The following is a 20338-nucleotide window of genomic DNA, read 5'->3' as shown; positions in this document are numbered from 1 at the left end:
AAACCCATAAATACCCGAGATAAATAGGGGGAATGTCGCGCATCATAAATAACCCCTCGGCGAGGGGGAATAAATAAGGGCTGGGGGGCGGTGTCCGGAGGGCTCAGCGGGCGCTGTGGTTGAAGACGCGGCTGATGACGGCGGCGAAGGAGCGGAGCCGCTTCAGCGCCAGGTGCCGCGCCAGGTGCCGCGCCCAGACCGCGGTGGGGGCCAGGGGGTGCCGGGGGGGGCGGCCGTGCCCCTCCTGCGGGGGGACAGCGCGGTCAGGGGAGGGGCTGAGGGGCGCCTGGGCTCCCCCCGGGATCCCTGCGAGCCCCCGGGATCCCTGCGAGCCCCCGGTTCCTCACCTGGACGTGGCGCAGCAGCTGCTCCATCGTGGTCTCCAGCTGGGGCTGGGGCTGGTCCTGGAAGATGTCGGAGCCCAGCAGGTCCCGGTAGTGCTGGAGCGCCTGGTGGACCCGCTGCAGGCAGCGCTGCGGAGAGCGGGGGGTGAGATGGGGGTCCGGGACCCCCCCAGCTGCACCCCGGGACCCCCGGGCACTCGTGGGAACCGCAGGCGCTTTCCTCGGCATCCCTGGGACCCCTCTGGGACCTCCAAACGCATCCTCAGCACCCCTGGGACCCTCAGACATCCCTGGGACCTCCCAAGCGCGTCTTCCAGCATCCCTGGGACCCCTCTGAGACCCCCCAGGTGCATCCCTGGGACCCCCAGGCACCCCTGAGAGCCCCAGGTGCATCTTCAGCATCCTTGGGAACTCCCGGCACATTCCACAACATCCCCGGGACCTCAGAGCATCCTTTGGACCCCCCCCGAGACATGTCTGAGAGCCCCTAGGACCCCCAGACACCCTTGGGAACCCCGGGAAAACCCCTCAGCATCCCCTGAACCCCTGGGACCCCCAGGGACACCTGGGATGCCCAAGCGAACCCCCAACATCTCTGACCCCGCCCCGGGACCCCCGCAGCCCCCCTCGGTCCCCCCGGCTGCCCCCCGGTCCCCCGGTACCGTGTTGTTGGTCTCCAGCGTCAGGGGGTCACAGGCGTCGCTGCAGCGGATCCGGGGGGGCCAATTCTGGGGGTCCTCCTCCAGCAGCTGCATCCCGTCCTGGAGCGGGGATCGGGGGGGTCCCCACGCGTCCCGGCACCGCCGGGGGGACCCCGAACCTCCGGTCCAACTCCGGCCCGCTCCCCCCGGTGCTTCCCGCTGCTCCCGGCCGAGCCCCCGGTACCCCCGGCCGAGCCGTCGGTACCCCCGGCTGAACCCCCCGGTGCCCCCGGCCGAACCCCCCGGTATCCCCGGCTGAACCCCCCGGTACCCCGGCCGAGCCCCCCGGTACCCCGGCCGAGCCCCCCGGTACCCCGGCTGAGCCCCCCGGTATCCCCGGCTGCACCCCCCGGTACCCCGGCCGAGCCCCCCGGTATCCCCGGCTGAACCCCCCGGTACCCCCGGCTGAACCCCCCGTTATCCCCGGCTGAACCCCCCGGTACCCCGGCCGAGCCCCCCCCGCTGCCCCGGCCTGAGTCCCCCCGGTATCCCCGGCCGAGCCCCCCGTTATCCCCGGCTGAACCCCCCGGTACCCCCGGCTGAGCCCCCCCCTATCCCCGGCTGGACCCCCCGGTACCCCGCCCGCGCCCCCCGGTACCCCCGGCTGAACCCCCCGGTACCCCCGGCTGAACCCCCCGTTATCCCCGGCTGAACCCCCCGGTACCCCGGCCGAGCCCCCCGGTGCCCCTGGCTGAACCCCTGTGTCCCCGGCCGGACCCCCCGGTATCCCGGGCCCAGTCCCCCGGTACCCCCGGCTGAGCCCCCCGTTATCCCCGGCTGTACCCCGGGGTACCGCCGGCTGAGCCCCCCGGTCCCCCCGGCTGAACCCCCCGGTACCCCGGCCGAGCCCCCCGAGCTCACCAGCGCCGAGGGCGGCTCTTTGACGGCCGCCAGCAGCCGCGACAGCTCCCGGGACAGGATCCTGCAGGCGGCCCAGTCCGGGCGGCGGAGCGGGGCCGGTGCCGGTGCCGGTGCCGCGGGAGGCGGCAGCAGCAGAGCCAGGAGGAGGCAGAGGCGGCGGAGCGGAGCCATCGCAGGTCGGTCTGTGCCGCCACCGGCGCCGCCACCGGGCTCTTATGGGGCGGCGGCAGGTGGGGAATCCCGGGGCAGGTGGCTCCCGCCCCTGCGAAATCGCCGCCGCCTCCCCTCGAAAGCAGAACCGATACCGGGCCGGGGTCCCCGGGCTGAGCCCCGCCGCACCGGGACGGGCTGGGATGGGATGGGACGGGCAGGAAAACCCGGGGCAGTTCCTGACGGGATGGGAGGCACCGGCAGCGGCACCGGCACCGACATCCACACCCACCGGCACCGGGGCTCCCCCTCGCTCCACCTGGGCTGCCCCGGTGAGAGCCCCGCGGCGGGGTCACCTCGGTGGATCCCCGGCGTGTCCAAGCCGGTGTTGTGCGGGTGTCCCCTCGCTGTCCCCTCGCTGTCCCCTCGCTGTCCCCTCGGTCACCGGGCCGTGCAATCCCGGCGGCTCCGGTCCCCGGCGCTTCCCGCTCCGCCCGCCGGGGCTGCCCCCGGCCTTCCCCGGGCACCGCGGGCACCGGGGGCACCGGGGAACGGGGATGGCACCGGGCGGGGACACTGCCGGGAGTTTGGGACACTCGGGGATCTCGTGGGGCACTCAGGGACACCGTGGGGACACCGAGGGGACACCGAGGGGACACCGAGGGACACCGAGGGGACACCGAGGGACACCGAGGGACATTGAGGGACACCGAGGGGACACCATGGGACAGTGAGTGACCCCACTGGACACTGAGGGACACTGAGGGACACTGAGGGGACCCCATAGGACACTGAGGGACACCGAGGGACATTGAGGGACACCGTGGGACATTGAGGGACATTGTGGGATGCCAGGGGAGTGCAAGGGACACTGAGGAACATTTGGCACTCACTGGAACTCAGTGAGGTGCCGGGGGACCCCGTGGGACACTGAGGGACACTGAGGGACCCCGCGGGACACTGTGGGGCATTTGGGGACACTTTAGGATCCTGTGGCGTGCCAATGTCACTTTGGGACCCCGTGGGGCACCGCGGGACCCCTTTGGGCGTGGTGGGACCCCGTGGGGTGGCAGAGGACACCGTGGGACCTCGTGGGGCACCGATGGACACCGTGAAATGCCAGGACATTGGGGACGCTGGGACATTTTGGGGACACTTTGGGATTCCGGGGACCCCGTGGGACACTGCGGGATGGCAGAGGAGAGCAAGGGACGCTGAAGGGGATCTGGGGACACTTTGGAACCCCATGGGACATTGTGGGACCCCAGTGCACGCTGTGGAATGCCAAGGGACACTTGGGGACACTTGGGGACCCCGAGGGGTGCCAGAGGACGCTGCGCGACACCCGCGGGCACCGTGGATGCCGCGGGCTGCTCTGTGACATCCGTTGGACACCGGAGGCTCTCGTAGGGTGCTGCGTGACACCCGTGGGACCCTACAGGCCGCACGTGTCACCAGTGCCACCTCTCAGGGGTCTGAGAGGGGCCCGGGGGTCCCGGGACTCCCCCCGGGGCGGCCCCGCCGCGAAACCAGCCGATTTCACACTTTTTGACCCGTGCGCCGCCCCGTCCCGCCGCGCCGCTTAGTCCCGCCCCCCTCGGGCGCCGATTGGCTGGCTCCCAGCGCTCGCCGCTGCCATTGGTCGGCGGCCCGGGGCGGGCCCGGTTTACCGGGCAGGGGGCGCGGTTGCCGTAGCGACGGCGGGAGCGGCCCCGGCCCCGGCCCGGCCGCGGCGGCGCAGCGGGACGAGCCCGGCAGCGCGGCCCTGGCGCGGCCCTGCCCGCGGCGGCTCGGTAACGGCGCGCGCGGCGGCTTGTGGGTGGCGGCTCCGGGCTCGGTGGGAGCGGCCGCTCGGGCCGGGCCCCCCCCGCCCCGCCCGGCCCCGCCTGGGACTGCGGCCGCTGATACCGCCGATCCCGCCGGCGCGTTCGGTGTGGGGCAGCGGTGATAAAGGCGGCGGGTGCGGAGCTGGCCCGAAGCCCCGGGGGCGGGCCGGGGCCCGGTTTGGCTCCACGGGAGGGTGCCCGGTGCCCAGGGACCCCTGCCCGGTGCCCAGGGACCCCTGCCCGGTGCCCAGGGACACTGCCCGGTGCCCAGGGACCCCTGCCCGGTGCCCAGGGACCACTGCCCGCTTTCCCTGGAGTTTGCTCCGTGCTCCGGGACCGCTTCCCGGTATCCCCGGGAGGCTCCCTGGTATCTTGGGCTGCCTCCCGCTTCCCCTGGATGCTTCCCGGTGCCCTCTGACCCCTTCCCGGTACTCTGAGACCCCTTCCCGATGCCCTGAGACCCCTTCCCGGTGCCCTGAGACCCCTTCCCGGTGCCCTGAGACCCCTTCCCGGTGCCCTGCGACCCCTTCCCGGTACCCTGCGACCCCTTCCCGGTACCCTGAGACCCCTTCCCGATGCCCTGAGACCCCTTCCCGGTGCCCTGAGACCCCTTCCCGGTACCCTGCGACCCGTTCCCGGTACCCTGCGACCCCTTCCCGGTGCCCTGTGACCCCTTCCCGGTACCCTGAGACCCCTTCCCGATGCCCTGAGACCCCTTCCCGGTGCCCTGTGACCCCTTCCCGGTACCCTGAGACCCCTTCCCGGTGCCCTGCGACCCCTTCCCGGTGCCCTGAGACCCGTTCCCGATGCCCTGAGACCCGTTCCCGATGCCCTGAGACCCGTTCCCGGTACCCTGTGACCACCCCAGGCCCCTTCCCCCGGCAGCTCCCGGCGCTCTGATCCCCGATCTCCGGGATTTCACAGCCTCATCCCCCGGGAGATTCCCGCCGCCGTTCCCACCCCCCATTCCAAGCTCTCCCGGTGTCCCCGAGCACCGATCCCGCTCCCTTTTCCCTCCCCAAGGCCGGCATTCACCATGAATTTCGAAGGGCTCAACCCCTCTCTGGCCGAGTTCGCGCCGCCGCTTCACCCCGCGCTGGAGCCGGTGCTGGACCCGCACCTGAACCCCAACCTGGTGGAGCTGGACCCCGAGGGGGTGTCCCTGGAGGGGCTCCCGGTGCCGGAGTCGGTGCACCTGATGGAGGGGATGTACAGCGAGCTGCACACCGCCGTCTCCGAGGTCGGCGTGCCCGTCTCCGTCTCCCACTTCGACCTGCACGAGGAGATGCTGTGGGTTGGCAACCACGGGGTAGGTGGGAAGCTCGGGAGAGGTTTGGGAAGCTTGAGAGGTTTTTTATGGAAGCTCTGGAGAGGTTTTATGGAAGCTCTGGAGAGGTTTTTGGGTGTTCTGGAGAGGTTTTTGGGTGTTCTGGAGAGGTTTTGGAAGCTCTGGAGAGATTTTGGAAGCTCTGGAGAAGTTTTAGAAGCTCTGGAGAGGTTTTTGGGTGTTCTGGACAGGTTTTATGGAAGCTCTGGAGTGGTTTTTGGGTGTTCTGGAGAGGTTTTGGAAGCTCTGGAGAGGTTTTTGGGTATTCTGGAGAGGTTTTGGAAGCTCTGGAGAGGTTTGGGAATCTCTGGAGAGGTTTTGGGAAGCTCTGGAGAGATTTTGGACGCTCTGGAAAGGTTTTAGAAGCTCTGGAGAGGTTTTTGGGTGTTCTGGAGAGGTTTTGGGAAGCTCTGGAGAGGTTTGGGAAGCTCTGGAGAGGTTTTAGAAGCTCTGGAAAGGTTTTTGGGTGTTCTGGAGAGGTTTTGGGAAGCTCTGGAGAGGTTTTGGAAGCTCTGGAGAGGCTTGGGAAGCTCTGGAGAGGTTTGGGAATCTCTGGAGAGGTTTTTGGGTGTTCTGGAGAGGTTTTGGGAATCTCTGGAGAGGTTTTGGGAATCTCTGGAGAGGTTTTGGAAGCTCTGGAGAGATTTTGGACGCTCTGGAGAGATTTTGAACGCTCTGGAGAGGTTTTAGAAGCTCTGGAAAGGTTTTTGGGTGTTCTGGAGAGGTTTTTGAGTGTTCTGGAGAGGTTTGGGAAGCTCTGGAGAGGTTTGGGAAGCTCTGGAGAGGTTTTAGAAGCTCTGGAAAGGTTTTAGAAGCTCTGGAAAGGTTTTAGAAGCTCTGGAAAGGTTTTAGGGTGTTCTGGAGAGGTTTTGGGAAGCTCTGGAGAGGTTTTGGGAAGCTCTGGAGAGGTTTGGGAAGCTCTGGAGAGGTTTTGGGAAGCTCTGGAGAGATTTTATAGAAGCTCAGGAGAGGTTTGGGAAGCTCAAGAGGTTTTATAGAAGCTCTGGAGAGGTTTTTGGGTGCTCTGGAGAAGTTTTCAAAGCTCTGGAGAGGTTTGGGAAGCTCTGGAGAGGTTTTGGGAAGCTCTGGAGAGGTTTTATGGAAGCTCGAGAGGTTTTATGGAAGCTCTGGAGAGGTTTCTCGAAAGCTTGAGAGGTTTTTGTACACTTTGGAGATGTTTGAGAAGCTCTGGAGAGGTTTTTTTGGAAGCTCTGGAGAGGTTTGGGAAGCTCTGGAGAGGTTTTGGGCAGCTTTGGGGAAGTTTGGGAAGCTCTGGAGAGGTTTTATGGAAGCTCAGGAGGTTTGGGAAGCTCAGGAGAGGTTTGGGAAGCTCAGGAGAAGTTTGGGAAGCTCTAGAGAGATTTTGGAAAGCTTGAGAGATTTTTTTGGAAGCTCTGAAGAGGTTTTGGGAAGCTCTGAAGAGCTTTTTGGAAGCAATGGAGAGGTTTGGGAAGCTCTGGAGAGGTTTGGGAATCTCTGGAGAGGCTTGGGAAGCTCTGGAGAGGTTTTTGGGTGCTCTGGAGAGGCTTGGGAAGCTCTGGAGAGGCTTGGGAAGCTCTGGAGAGGTTTTTGGGTGCTCTGGAGAGGTTTTTGGAAGCTCTGAAGAAGTTTTTGGAAGCTCTGGAGAAGTTTTGGGCAGCTGTGGGGAGGTTTTGGGTATCCCTGGGGAGGTTTTGGGTATCCCTGGGGAGGCTCTGAGGTTTGATGGGGTGGCAGGACAGGGTGGGTTGGGAAGGAGAGCAAAACTCATCCGGTGATGCCTGGAGAGGTTTCCTGGACCAGAACGAAAGGATAAAAACAGGTATTTATTGAAAACCCTTCAAAGGAAACACCTTGGGCGGTGCAGGAGCCTCACAGAGGCCACAACAAGCACGAGTGTCTCAGATCAAAGTTGAATTGAATGACAGCTGCAGGGAATTCAATCACATTTCGCTCCGCTTTGCTCCCCCCAATTCACTTTTTGTTTGCGTTTTTCAGGGCCTGAGCCAGTCAGGTGTCCTTGAGTTTCAGGCCCAGAGAGGAATTGTTTTGTCTGAAGGAAAGGGGAGAGCAGCAGCTGACAGGCTGTGGAGTTTTAGAGTTATGCACAAAGCACTACAGGAGCTGAAAAATATAGAATTTTTAATTTTAATATGGATATTTTAATATCTAAATAATGAATTTTTAAAATTTTAATATTATTATTTAAATAAGAATTTTTAATATTTAAAATAATATTTAATATTATTTTATATTATTAATAGTATTAATTATATTAATATTATAATAGTATTATTATTAACTAATATAAATTAAATTTCTATTAATATAAAAAACTATTATTAATATTTTAATATTTAAATAAGAATTTTTAACATTTAAAATTAATATGTTAACATTATCTTTATATTATTAATAGCATTCATTATATTAATAATATAATAATATGATTAATTAATATTAATTAAATGTTATCAATATAAAATATTAATATTAATACTTTAGCATTAAAATAAGAATATTTACAAATAATATTTTAAATAATATATAATATAATAATTACATAATTATAATTATAAGTATTATAATAATGATAATAATAATTATTATAATTAATTATATATTATAATTATATATTATATAATTATAATAAGTATAATAAGTATAATAAGTATTATTATATAATATATATATTGTATATAATTATATAATTATAATTGCAAGTATTATAATAATTATTATAATTCTTATAATTAATTATATATTATAATTCTATATTATATAATTATATTATAATAACTATAATAACTATTAATTAAATGTATAATTACATATATAATTATATAATAATATATAATATATAATTTTAATATCTATTTATAATTAATATTTATATTTATAAATAATATATATTTATATATTTAATATATAATTATGTATTAATATATTATATAATTATATAATTCTAGGGATCAATTAGCCAGGCTGGGCTGTGTCACACCCCCCTGGCACGTGGGGTTGTGACATCCCTGTCCCCTCTGCTTTCAGGGCCACGCCACCTCCTTCTTCGGGCCGACGCTGGAGCGCTACTCGTCCTTCCAGGTGAACAGCAGCGACGACATCCGCCAGATCCAGAGCCTGGAGAACGGCGTCCTCTTCCTCACCAAAACCAACCTCAAGTACCTGTCCCGGGGCGGCCTCATCATTTTCGACTACCTGTGAGTGCTCCTGGCCCTTCCAGCCCTTCCCGGATCCCTCCCGGAGCCGGGCAGGAGCCTGAGGGTGTCCTGCGTGTCCCCCAGCATGGATGAATCCGAGGACATGCACAGCCTCCTGCTGACTGACAACAACACCCTGCTGGTGGCCGGGCTGCAGAACCACGTCCTCGAGATCGACCTCGGCACCGTCCAGGAGACGCAGAAGGTGCGGCCGGGCTGGGGGCTGCTCCCTGGAGCTTCGCTCTGGGATTTCTCCCTGCTTTTTTCTGCTCTTTTCAGCTCTTCGCTGTTCTACCCTGCTCATCTCTTTTTTTCTCTTTTTTTCTCTTCTCTTTTATTCTCTTCTCTTTTATTCTCTTCTCTTCCCTGTTCTTCCCTGCTCATCTCCTTTCTTCTCCTTTCTTCTCCTTTCTTCTCCTTTCTTCTCCTTTCTTCTCTTTTCTTCTCTTTTCTTCTCTTTTCTTCTCTTCTCTTCTCTTCTCTTCTCTTCTCTTCTCTTCTCTTCTCTTCTCTTCTCTTCTCTTCTCTTCTCTTCTCTTCTCTTCTCTTCTCTTCTCTTCCCTTCCCTTCCCTTCCCTTCCCTTCCCTTCCCTTCCCTTCCCTTCCCTTCCCTTCCCTTCCCTTCCCTTCCCTTCCCTTCCCCTCCCCTCCCTTCCCTTCCCTTCCCTTCCCTTCCCTTCCCTTCCCTTCCCTTCCCTTCCCTTCCCTTCCCTTCCCTTCCCTTCCCTTCCCTTCCCTTCCCTTCCCTTCCCTTCCCTTCCCTTCCCTTCCCTTCCCTTCCCTTCCCTTCCCTTCCCTTCCCTTCCCTTCCCTCCCCTTCCCTCCCCCCCCCTCCCCTCCCTTCCCCTCTCCTCCCCTTCCCCCCCTTCCCCCCCCCCCCCTCCCTCCCCTTCCCCCTTCCCCCTTCCCCCTTCCCCCTTCCCCCTCCCCCCTTCCCCCTTCCCCCTTCCCCCTTCCCCCTTCCCCCTTCCCCCTTCCCTCCCTTCCATCCCTTCTCTTCCCTTCCATCCCTTCTCTTCCCTTCCCAGTACACCGTGGAGGTGCCAGGCATCACCATCATGAGGCAATCCAACCGCTTCTTCTTCTGCGGTCACACCTCGGGCAAGGTAACTCCAGTTCAGGGGGGATATCCCGGGATTTGGGCTCTTCCCGGAGCTCCAGAGGCCGGGTGGCCACGGCCAGGACGTCCCCTCTCAGGTGTCCCTGCGCGACCTGCGCACCTTCGCGGTGGAGCACGAGTTCGACGCCCACTCCGGGAGCTTGTCGGACTTTGACGTGCACGGGAACCTGCTGGTGACCTGCGGCTTCTCCAGCCGCATGAACGGCCTGGCCTGCGACCGCTTCCTCAAGGTGTACGACCTGCGGATGATGAGGGCCACCACCCCCCTGCAGGTCCACATCGACCCCTTCTTCCTCCGCTTCATCCCCACCTACACCTCCCGCCTGGCCATCATCTCCCAGACAGGTGCGGGGAGCTCCGCTGTCCCCAGGTTCAGGGTTGGATCCCGTGGGATGATTCAGCCTGGAGCAGAGCAGGATGAGGAGAGACCTCGCAAGAAGGGGTTTAGATGGGATTTTGGGAAAGGGTTTTTCCTCCAGGATCCCGTGGGATGATTCAGCCTGGAGCAGAGCAGGATGAGGGGAGACCTCGCAAGAAGGGGTTTAGATGGGATTTTGGGAAAGGGTTTTTCCTCCAGAGGGTGGCTGGGCATGGAACAGGCTCTTGGTCACGGTCGCAAGGCTGCCAGAGCTCCAGGAGTGTTTGAGCAGAGCTCTCAGGCACAGGGTGGGATTTTGGAGTGTCCTGTGCAAGGACAGGAGTTGGACTTTCATCCTTGTGGGTCTCATGCAGCTCAGGATATTCCGTGATCCTGGAGGTCAGGGAGTGTTTGGATGATGCTCTCAAATCCTTAAACAGGTGTTGGGATTTGGGGATTTGGGGAATTTTTGGGCTTGTCCTGTGCAAGGACAGGAGTTGGACTGGAGAATCCTTGTGAGTTCCTTTCCACTCAGGATTTTCCATGACTCTGGAGGTCCTGGAGTGTTTGGACAACACTGTCGGGTGTTGGGATTTGGGGACCGGGGAGGTTTTGGGCTTGTCTTGCCCAGGACTTTGATCCTTGTGAGTTCCTTTCAGCTCAGAATATTCCATGATTGTGGAGGTCAGGGGTTGTTTGGACAATGCTCTGAGCTATTGGGATTTGGGGATCTGAGGAATTTTTGGGCTTGTCCTGTGCTGGGCCAAGAGTTGGACTCGAGGATGCTTGTGAGCTCTTTTCAGCTCAGGATATTCCATTATTTGAGAGGTCAGGGAATGCTTGGAGAACGCTCTCAGGTGTTGGGATTTGGGGACCGGGGAGGTTTTGGGCTTGTCTTACCCAGGACTTTGATCCTTGTGAGTTCCTTTCAGCTCAGAATATTCCATGATTGTGGAGGTCAGGGAGTGCTTGGAGAACGCTCTCAGGTGTCGGGATTTGGGGACTGGGGAGGTTTTGGGCTTGTCCTTTGGGCCAGGAGCTTGTGGCTCCCTTCCCACTCAGAACGTTCCACGATGATCGTCCGAGTGCCGCTGCCCCGCGTCCAGCCACTTCCCGTGGCGCGAGACCTGCGTGCCACCAGGAGCCGATTCCCACTTCGCCGTGCCCCTTTTCCCTCTTGCCAGGCCAGTGCCAGTTCTGCGAGCCCACCGGGCTGGCCAACCCCGCCGACATCTTCCACGTCAACACCGTGGGGCCGCTCATCATGACCTTCGACGTGTCGGCCAGCAAGCAGGCGCTGGCCTTCGGCGACTCCGAGGGCTGCGTCCACCTCTGGGCCGACTCTCCGGAGGTGACCTTCAACGCCTACTCCCGGGAGACCGACTTTGCCCTGCCCTGCATGGTGGACACGCTGCCACACCTGGACTGGAACCAGGACCTGGTGCCGCTGTCGCTCATCCCGGTGCCGCTGACCAGCGACGCGCTGCTCTCCGACTGGCCCGCCGCCAACTCCGCGCCGGCGCCGCGGTAATGCCCGGCTTCTCCCGGGAAAACGGCTCGGGAAAGGGTAGCTCTTGCCTTGGAGTGGCTGCCTAAAACTGAGGCTAGACAAGATTAAAGAGAATAAAAGTGGGGATTTGTTGAAGGTTTTCAGTAGGTGCACCGTGGGCGCTCAAAAGCCTCCGAGGGGTTACACTAAAGATGGTTTTTCAGATGATTTTAAGTTTGGTCCATTTGCAAATCAGGGGTTAATCCTCCAGTTAGTTTCAGGTAATGAAGTAATTTACTCCAAGTTTCCCCCCCTCCCTCAATTCACTGTTGTTTCCATCTCTGGGGGCCTGAGACAAGCAGGTGTCCTTGAGTTTCAGGCCTAGAGAGGAATTGTTTTCCTGAATAAAATGGGAAAACAGCAGCTGGCAGGCCATGGAGTTTAGAGTTTCACACTAAAGCACTGAAGGCATCGTTCCTGCTTGCCTGTAAACCCCAGATGAGGTCCCTGCAGTGGAGCTGTGCCTGGGCAGGTGTGAGGATGGTGGGACACGGTCCAAGCTCCCTCCCTCCCACTGGGATCCTGGCTCTGCCCACGTGGGATCTCCTTTTCCCTCTTCCCAACACCTCTGCTGCCCTGGGAGGGATGGAAAACAAGCCTGGGGAAGGGCTGAGGAGGGGGCAGTGCTCAGGACCACCCTCAGGGTGGGTGAGAGATGCTGCTCTGAGTCAGGGGGTGTTTCCAGGCGAGCCCCCCCGGTCGATCCCGAGATCCTGCGCACCATGAAGAAAGTGGGATTCATCGGCTACGCCCCAAACCCCAGGACCAAGCTCCGTAACCAGGTACCCACTCCCAGGAGGGAATTTTGGGCATTTTGGGAGGGTGGAGCTCTGCAGCCTGGGAAAGGACGGAGCTCTCCGTGTGCTGAGGGATCCCCGAGCTTTCAGGGATGGGGACAAGAGGTGGAATTCCCTTGGGACGCTGCAGGTGTGGTTTGGAGACGGCAGCTTCTCCTGAGCAGGGAAAGGGATGGAGTTTTCCCAGTCCCATCCCTCCGTGGCTCTGTGGGCAGGGAAGGTCTGAGCTGTCCGGTTGGGAGGTTCATGGCACGTCCCTCGCCCTTGGGAAAGCACTGCCCCTGTGCTTTCCCACAGTGACAAATCCCTGCGAGCAGGAAGGTGCGGAGGCCTCGTGCAGGTCCAGGGAGGGCCCCACTCCCTTCTGGTGGATCCCTTTGCTCATTCAGGGAGGCAGGAAAACCCAGGAGTTGCCTGTGGGGCTTCTCCTTGCCTCAGGGTTCAGCTGCTCACCCCTTCTCTCTCCCTTCTCCAAGATTCCTTATCGGTTAAAGGAGATGGACAACGAGTTTGACACCTTCAGCCAAGTCCCCGAGTCCCCGATCGGGCGCGAGGAGGAGCCGCACCTCTACAGGGTGGCCAAGAAGTACAGGAAGGTGGTGGCCTTGGGGGGTGCTCTGGGGCACGGTGGGGAGCACCGGGGGTCCCACGGGGGGCGTGGGGAGGTGTTTGTTTCACCTCTCACCTCTCTGCTCAGGTCACCATCAAATACTCCAAGCTGGGGCTGGAGGATTTTGACTTCAAGCATTACAACAAGACGCTGTTTGCGGGGCTGGAGCCCCACATTCCCAACGCCTACTGCAACTGCATGATCCAGGTGGGAGCTGCTCCGGTCCCACCCAGACCCCCGTGGCCCCCCCAGAACCCCCCTGACCGCTGGGTCTCTGCCAGGTGCTGTATTTCCTGGAGCCAGTCCGCTGCCTGGTGCAGAACCACCTGTGCCAGAAGGAATTCTGCCTGGGCTGCGAGCTGGGTTTGCTCTTCCACATGCTGGACCTGTCCCGAGGAGACCCCTGCCAGGTCTGGGCTGCCCAGAGGGTCACGGCAGAGGAACGGGAGCGGTGCTGGTGATGGAAACTCCCGTCACTTGACCTCGGTGACACGTTGCTCTTGCCCCATGCCCAGGGGAGCAACTTTCTGCGGGCTTTCCGCACCATCCCGGAGGCATCGGCGCTGGGCTTGATCCTGGCAGACTCGGACGAAGCCACGGGGAAGGTGAACCTGGGGCGGCTGATTCAGAGCTGGAACCGTTTCATCCTGACTCAGCTGCACCAGGAAACGCAGGAGCAGGAGGGACCCCAGGCCTACCGGGGGGCTGGCAGCAGGTGAGGCCCGGGAATGGCACCGGGAATGACCCAGCTGGGGAGGGGGACAGGTCCCCAGAGACCCCCACCCATCCCTGGGGAAACTTTTGTGCCACTCATGCCCCGAGGGATCCATGATCCGTGGGAACTGCAGCCTCTGCCCCGCTAAAGGAGGTTTGGGGCTTTACAGAGGGCACCAGCTGAGCTTCCAGAGGGGCTCAGGGGGTCGGGATTGCTTGGATGGCTGATTCCCCAAAATCTGCTGGAATTTGGGAGCCTGTGCAGCCTGAGCTGTGGGTCCCCAGCTTAGGGATCTCTGTTGATCCCAGTGCTGTTTTTCCAGCAGCTTTGGCTCCTCGGGGGACTCGGTCATCGGGCAGCTGTTCAGCTGTGAGATGGAGAACTGCAGCATGTGTCGCTGCGGGAAGGAAACCGTCCGTGTGTCCTCCACGCTGCTCTTCACCCTCTCCTACCCCGACAGCACCGGTAACAGCAGGGCCCAGCACCCCCAGCTGGGTGGGGTTCGTTATCCGTGATTTTTCCAGCTGGAACACACCCGCAGCCAGGAGCTGCCTCAGCTCCAGGGGTGGGTTTCCAACCAGCCCAGCTTTTGGCTTCAGAAAGACACGTTTGGGGCTTGACCTTCTGGCTGGTGGTTGCGAGGAAAACCCCAGAGGTTTGGCTGAGCTCAGCTGGTCAAGGTTTGTGTGCTGGGGAGGTGACGTTATTCTCCTTTCTCCCTCCAGAAAAACCAGCCAAGGATTACGAATTCGCCCAAATTTTAAAGCGCAGCATCTGCTTGGAGCAGAACACGCAAGCCTGGTGTGAGAACTGTGAGAAATACCAGCCCACGGTGAGCCTGGGAGTGGGGGACAGGCGTGAGGGGTGTGGGACACGGGCGTGAGGGGGGCAGTTTTTTCTCCGTGAGTCACCAGGAAACCTCCTGAGCGGATGCCAGAGATTCGGTTCCTGGCAGCCACGGGGTATTCCCTGGGTTCTGTGAATTCCTCTCGCAAGGGCAAGGATCCAGCAGGGAGAAACAACCCCCCAGGAGCTGCTGGAGCAGCCCTGTTGTCCTGGAAGTGCCCCCAGGGATGCACGCCGAGGTGTCGGCGGATGTCCCAAATCCTGCTCGTTTCCATCTCCCGCTCTCCCCGCAGGTGCAGACCCGGAACATCCGCTGCCTGCCGGACGTGCTGGTCATTAACTGTGAGGTGAACAGCTCCAAGGAGGCAGATTTCTGGAAGACACAGGCTGAGGTGGGGGAGACACTCGGGGGCCGGTTCTCCTGGCCCGCGGGGGTTGCGCTGCCCGGCCCCGCCGAGGTTTTGGCTCTGCTCTCGCTGTCTCTGGCCTCTCTCCCTCCACCTGAGCCGTGCTCACAGAGGACCCCGGTGCAATCAGGTCATGCCTGTGGCACGGTCTGCACCTTTGCAGTTGGAAAAGACGAGATCTCCTGGCGTGGCAGAGCTGAAGGGACTGCAGGAGTCACTTTGTCCTTCCCCCCCAGTCCCCCGGGAGCACCGAAGCGGTGACCTTGGGACTTTGGGTTTCCCTTGCTTTTTCCCCTATCACCAACTGTCACACCCTGTGTTTTCCCTGCTCCTGGCCTGGCTGTGTCACCCACGTGTCCCCGGGGCTGGCCTGTCACCGTGTGCTGATGCTTGCCTGTGTTTCGTTGCCAGTATTCCTTCCAGAAAGCCATGATGAAGAGAGGAGGCTTCGACATCACCAAGGGAAAGGAGATCACTCTCGGGGAGTGGTAGGTAGAAATTCAGGAGGAATTTCTTCATGGAAAGAGTTTGGTCCTGCCCAGGGAGGCGCTGGAGTCACCATCCCTGGAGGTGCCCAAGGAATAACAGGATGTGGCACTCTGGTCTGGGTGACAAGGTGGGGATTGGCCAGAGGTTGGACTTTTGATGGTCTTGGAAAGCTTTTCCAACCTCAGGGATTCTGGGATTCTGTTCCTGGGGTGGTGCCTCTGAGCAGTGACACCTCCTGGGTGATTCTCTGGGCTATTTCACATCTAAATTACGTTGATTTGACACCCTGCCTGTCTGAGGCTGCACCACATCCCCTTTGTCACCCACCTCTTTTTGAGCCCCCAACCTCGTGTCCCTTTTCTGACCGACAAAAGCCCCAAAACCACATTGGCTGAGCACCTCCAGAGTCCTGCTCCAGGCAGCTCCAGCTTCCCACAGAAATTTTAGGATTCAACTGGGTGGGGAGTCCTGGCCTGGGTGACATCTCCCTCCAGCTCAGCTTTCCATGATTGTCTGTGCAGGAAGGATCTGGGGAACCCCGACACGGGGCATTCGTATGCTTCTGTGGAGGAACTGAAGAACATTTGGATCCCTCACGCCATCAAGATGAGGTTGACCAAGAGCAAAGAGCTCGACGTGAGCAACTGGAGCGAGAGCGATGAGGTAAAGCGACAGGGGCACGTGGGGCTGTGGGAACAGAGCTGCCTCAGAACCACTTTCTGCTGAGAGAGATGATGAGGAGTTAACTCAGGGGAGCAGGGAAATGTCCAGGCCGGTGGTCTGGGGGCTCGGACGCTCGCGGTTCCTCCCGCAGCTGAGCCCGATGGACGACCCCGAGTCCGTGTACATCTACGACCTGATGGCCACCGTGGTTCACATCCTGGATTCGCGCACCGGGGGCAGCCTGGTGGGGCACATCAAGGTGGGAGAGACCTACCACCAGCGGAAGGAGGTGAGAGCCTGCAGGACCCCCACGGGCTCCGGGAGCCTCACCGAGGGGGATCCGTCATTCCCGGGTCTCTCGAGCCAAGCCTTGAGTGTTTGGCTGAAGGTGCCAAGAGCTGCTGGGGCCCCTCACGGGGAGGGAAGGGCTGGAGAAACCCTCTTCCCACACCCACTCAGGCTGGTTCCTCCTGGCCACGGGCACGGTGCCAGCTTGTCCTTGTACTTCCAGGTAAGGGCAAGGACGTCATCTCCCTTCCCGAGGAAAGGGCTGGTCTGGGCAGTCCTGGTTTCTGCTGGAGATGCCCAAGCCAGGAGTTCCCAGAGTGTGTCAAGGCCCCATCCCGGTCTCTTATCTCTTGCATCTCCCTGGAGTTTTGCTCGGGAGCTGGGCAGAGCCCGGAGCCAGTCCAGCCCAATCCTTTTGTGTCCTTTGTCACCACCCAGGGCAGCAGGGATTTCCCCACGGTGTCCCAGGAAGGGCGGGGGTTCCCACATGGCATCGTCACACCCTCCTTTCCCTGGTAACTGGGCAGAGGAGTCACTGCTCCGGCCTGGGGGGGCCCCTAAGGCTGTGCCTTTCCCCCCAGGGAGTCACACACCAGCAGTGGTACCTCTTCAACGACTTCCTCATCGAGCCCGTGGACAAGGTGAGCACCGAGGTGACACCGTGGCCACCCCGTGGAGCCACCCAGGCCGCCCCTGACCGTCCCCCCTCCCCTGCAGTGCGAGGCTGTGCAGTTTGACATGAGCTGGAAGGTTCCAGCCATCCTCTACTACGCCCGGAGGAACCTCAACGCCAAGTACAACCTCGTCAGTGAGTGCCCGGCGTGGAAGTGGCGGCGGGGCCGGCGCCGCCGCGGCTCCGCTGAGCTCCTTCCCCTTTCCCTGCACAGTCAAGAACCCCATCGAGGCCAGCGTCCTGCTGGCTGAAGCCTCGCTGGCCCGCAAGCAGCGCAAGTGCCACGCCACCTTCATCCCCCTCATGCTGAACGAGATGCCCCAGGCAGGAGACCTGGTGGGGCTGGACGCCGAGTTCGTCACGCTGAACGAGGTGGGGGGGCCCTGGGGTGGGGACAGGGGGGACAGGGGGACAGGGACGGCCCCTCTGGGGCTGTTGGTCACCACGTCTGCCGTCCCTGGTGGCAGGAGGAGGCCGAGCTGCGCAGTGATGGCACCAAGTCCACCATCAAGCCCAGCCAGATGTCGGTGGCCCGGATCACCTGTGTGCGTGGGCAGGGCCCCAACGAGGGCGTCCCCTTCATCGATGACTACATCTCCACCCAGGAGCAGGTATGGGGTGTCCACCTGGCCTCACGCAGCTCCCCAGGTCCCCAGGAAGGACATGGACCTCCTCTACCAGTGACAGTGACCTCACCTGGGCACCTGTGTTCTCCACGGTGAACTCACCTGGGCACCTGGGGGCTCCCCATGGACACCTGGGTGCTCTCCAGGGACTCCTTTGTCCCCTTTGGTGACCTTACCTGGACTCCCGTGTTCTCCATGGTGACCTCACTCAGACACCCAGGTGCTCCCCATGGACTCGTGTGTCCTCTGTGGTGACCTACCTGGACTCCCATGTCCTCACCTGGACACCTCTGTGCTCCAGGGTCACCTGGGGCACACCAGCCCCCTCCTCAGGGTGCTGACAGGGGAACTGGGGGGGAGGAGGAGCCCCTGGGTCCTGCCAGCCCCCTCCAGGTGCCCTGGTCTCTGCAGGTGGTGGATTACCTGACCCAGTACTCCGGGATCAAGCCAGGAGACCTGGATGCCAAGATCTCCTCCAAGCACCTGACCACCCTCAAATCCACCTACCTGAAGCTGCGTTTCCTCATCGACGTGGGCGTCAAGTTCGTGGGCCACGGGCTGCAGAAGGACTTCCGTGTCATCAACCTGATGGTGACAGCCTGAGCCCCCTCCCTGGCCACGGTGGGGGGCTGGGGTGGGGCTGGGAGGGGTCAGGTCGGGTCTGCAGCCCCCCTGCCCCGACAGCAGGACCCCGTCCCCTCCCCAGGTGCCCAAGGACCAGGTGATCGACACCGTGTACCTGTTCCACATCCCGAGGAAGAGGATGATCTCCCTGCGCTTCCTCGCCTGGTACTTCCTGGGTCAGTGGCCGAACCCTTGGATCCGGGAAGGGGCGGATCCCCCCCGGATCCCCCCCGAGCTGAGCGAGGGGTGTCCCCGCAGACCTGAAGATCCAGGGGGAGACCCACGACAGCATCGAGGACGCGCGGACGGCGCTGCAGCTGTACCGCAAGTACCTGGAGCTGAGCCCGCAGGGCTCGGAGCCCGAGGAGTTCCGGAAGGTGCTCAAGGGGCTCTACGAGAAGGGCCGCAAGCTGGACTGGAAGGTGCCCGAGCCCGACAGCCAGAGCAGCCCCAAGCGTAAGATGGCACTGCCACCCCCTCCCTGTGTCCCCTCTCCCCCCGCGGTGTCCCTGCAGAGGGGGCTGTGTTCCCCCCTGGCCACTGCCCCCTCCCCCTGTCCCTTCTCCGTGTCCCTTCTGTCCCCGCAGTGTCACCTTTGTGCCCACCCTGTCGCTTCTGTCCCTGCCGTGTCCCCTCTGACCCTTCTCCGTGTCCCCGCCGTGTCCCCTCTGACCCCGCCGTGTCCCCTCTGTCCCCACCCTGTCGCTTCTGTCCCTGCCGTGTCCCCTCTGTCCCTTCTCCGTGTCCCCACCCTATCCCCTCTGACCCCGCCGTGTCCCCTCTGACCCCACCCTGTCCCCTCTGACCCCGCCGTGTCCCCTCTGACCCCGCCGTGTCCCCTCTGTCCCCGCCGTGTCCCCTCTGACCCCGCCGTGTCCCCTCTGACCCCGCCGTGTCCCCTCTGACCCTACCCTGTCCCCTCTGACCCCGCCGTGTCCCCTCTGACCCCGCCGTGTCCCCTCTGACCCCTCCCTGTCCCCTCTGTCCCCACCCTGTCCCCTCTGACCCCACCCTGTCCCCTCTGACCCCGCCGTGTCCCCTCTGACCCCGCCGTGTCCCCTCTGACCCCACCCTGTCCCCTCTGTCCCCACCCTGTCCCCTCTGACCCCACCCTGTCCCCTCTGACCCCGCCGTGTCCCCTCTGTCCCCACCCTGTCCCCTCTGACCCCGCCGTGTCCCCGCAGACGGGGCCGTGTTCCCCCCCGTGCTGGCCCTGTGACCGGAGCCCCCGCTTGGAGCAGCGCCGGGAGAGGCGGACACGGTGGAACTGGAACCAGCAGCGGGGCCGGGGCTGTCCCCGACCCGCCCGACCCCCGCCCCGGGCCCGGCGCCCCGGGGCTCCCGTTTTCCTGCCGGTACCGGGAAGCACTGCCCTCCCCCCGCCCCGCTCGCCCGCCGGCCCGGGCGCCCTCATAAAGCAGCCTCGGACCCCCGTGCCACCGTGTCCTGCTTGGCTCCGGGGGGCGGGACCGGGAGCACGGCGGGAATGACCGGGACCGGGGTCGGCTACACGGCACGGGGGAGCCAGACCGGGACAAGACGGGAGCGTCCCGGATCGGGGCTGGCACCGGGGACACGGCAGGAAAGACTGGGACCGGTCTCGGATCGGGGCTCAGACCGGGAGCAGGGCGGGACGGACCCGGACCCGGTCTCGGATCGGGGCTCAGACCGGGGGCACGGCGGGACGGACCCGGACCCGGTCTCGGATCGGGGCTCAGACCGGGGGCACGGCGGGACGGACCCGGACCCGGTCTCGGATCGGGGCTCAGACCGGGGGCACGGCGGGACGGACCCGGACCCGGTCTCGGATCGGGGCTCAGACCGGGGGCACGGCGGGACGGACCCGGACCCGGTCTCGGATCGCTCCCGGTCCCGGGACGCGGCTGAGCCGGGGCGGGGGCGTGGCCAGGCCGGCGCAGGGGGCGGAGCCACAGCAGACCCCGCCCAGTCGGGGCCGAGCGCCACGCGGCCGGGGGCTGGCAGCGGCGGGGCCCTCAGCGCCCGTCCCGGGCTGCCCGCGGCGCCGCCTGCTCGCGGGACGGCCCCGCCGCCGCCCGAGGAGCCGCCCCTGCCGGTCCTGACCGGTCCGACCGGCTCCTCCGCCCTGCCCGGCTCTGTCGCCGCCCGCTCCGAGCGGCCGTGCCCCGCGGCGGAGCGGGCCGGGGGG

At 61.3% G+C, this 20338-nt stretch overlaps 2 protein-coding genes across 7 annotated transcripts; one reads left to right on the top strand and one right to left on the bottom strand.

Annotated features, from left to right (window-relative positions):
* Positions 1-100: 100 nt before the first annotated feature.
* Positions 101-2111, bottom strand: IL23A (interleukin 23 subunit alpha). The gene is made up of 4 exons (XM_005532024.2): positions 1907-2111; positions 1007-1105; positions 348-473; positions 101-244 (listed from the first exon to the last, which is right to left on the bottom strand). Exons 1-4 carry the CDS (start codon positions 2075-2077, stop codon positions 104-106), a joined length of 537 nt encoding a protein of 178 aa, XP_005532081.1. The 5' UTR covers positions 2078-2111; the 3' UTR covers positions 101-103.
* A 548-nt stretch (positions 2112-2659) lies between these two features.
* On the top strand, positions 2660-19607 carry PAN2 (poly(A) specific ribonuclease subunit PAN2). Of its 6 annotated transcripts, none has more exons than XM_088068769.1 (26): positions 2660-2786; positions 4906-5191; positions 8237-8406; positions 8491-8611; positions 9435-9512; positions 9604-9871; positions 11069-11411; positions 12119-12215; positions 12707-12826; positions 12928-13047; positions 13122-13250; positions 13356-13555; positions 13881-14020; positions 14281-14387; positions 14695-14793; positions 15220-15296; positions 15819-15960; positions 16112-16249; positions 16830-16889; positions 16966-17056; positions 17136-17293; positions 17389-17532; positions 17959-18138; positions 18254-18347; positions 18430-18627; positions 19356-19607. In XM_088068769.1, the coding sequence occupies exons 1-26, from the start codon at positions 2779-2781 to the stop codon at positions 19388-19390; spliced, it is 3603 nt and encodes a 1200-aa protein (XP_087924895.1). In that variant the 5' UTR covers positions 2660-2778; the 3' UTR covers positions 19391-19607. The 6 variants fall into 6 exon arrangements, with proteins under 6 accessions (XP_087924895.1, XP_087924894.1, XP_005532017.1 ...); XM_088068768.1 differs by having other exon boundaries at positions 13878-14020; XM_005531960.3 differs by lacking the exon at positions 2660-2786 and adding an exon at positions 3774-3849 and having other exon boundaries at positions 13878-14020.
* Positions 19608-20338: the final 731 nt, after the last annotated feature.

The sequence above is a fragment of the Pseudopodoces humilis genome, chromosome 32 (assembly GCF_049639895.1).
Source record: "Pseudopodoces humilis isolate 2021_Gansu_Grassland_sample_001 chromosome 32, ASM4963989v1, whole genome shotgun sequence".
Taxonomy (NCBI): domain Eukaryota; kingdom Metazoa; phylum Chordata; class Aves; order Passeriformes; family Paridae; genus Pseudopodoces; species Pseudopodoces humilis.
This window is presented reverse-complemented; position numbering and strand designations above follow the sequence as displayed.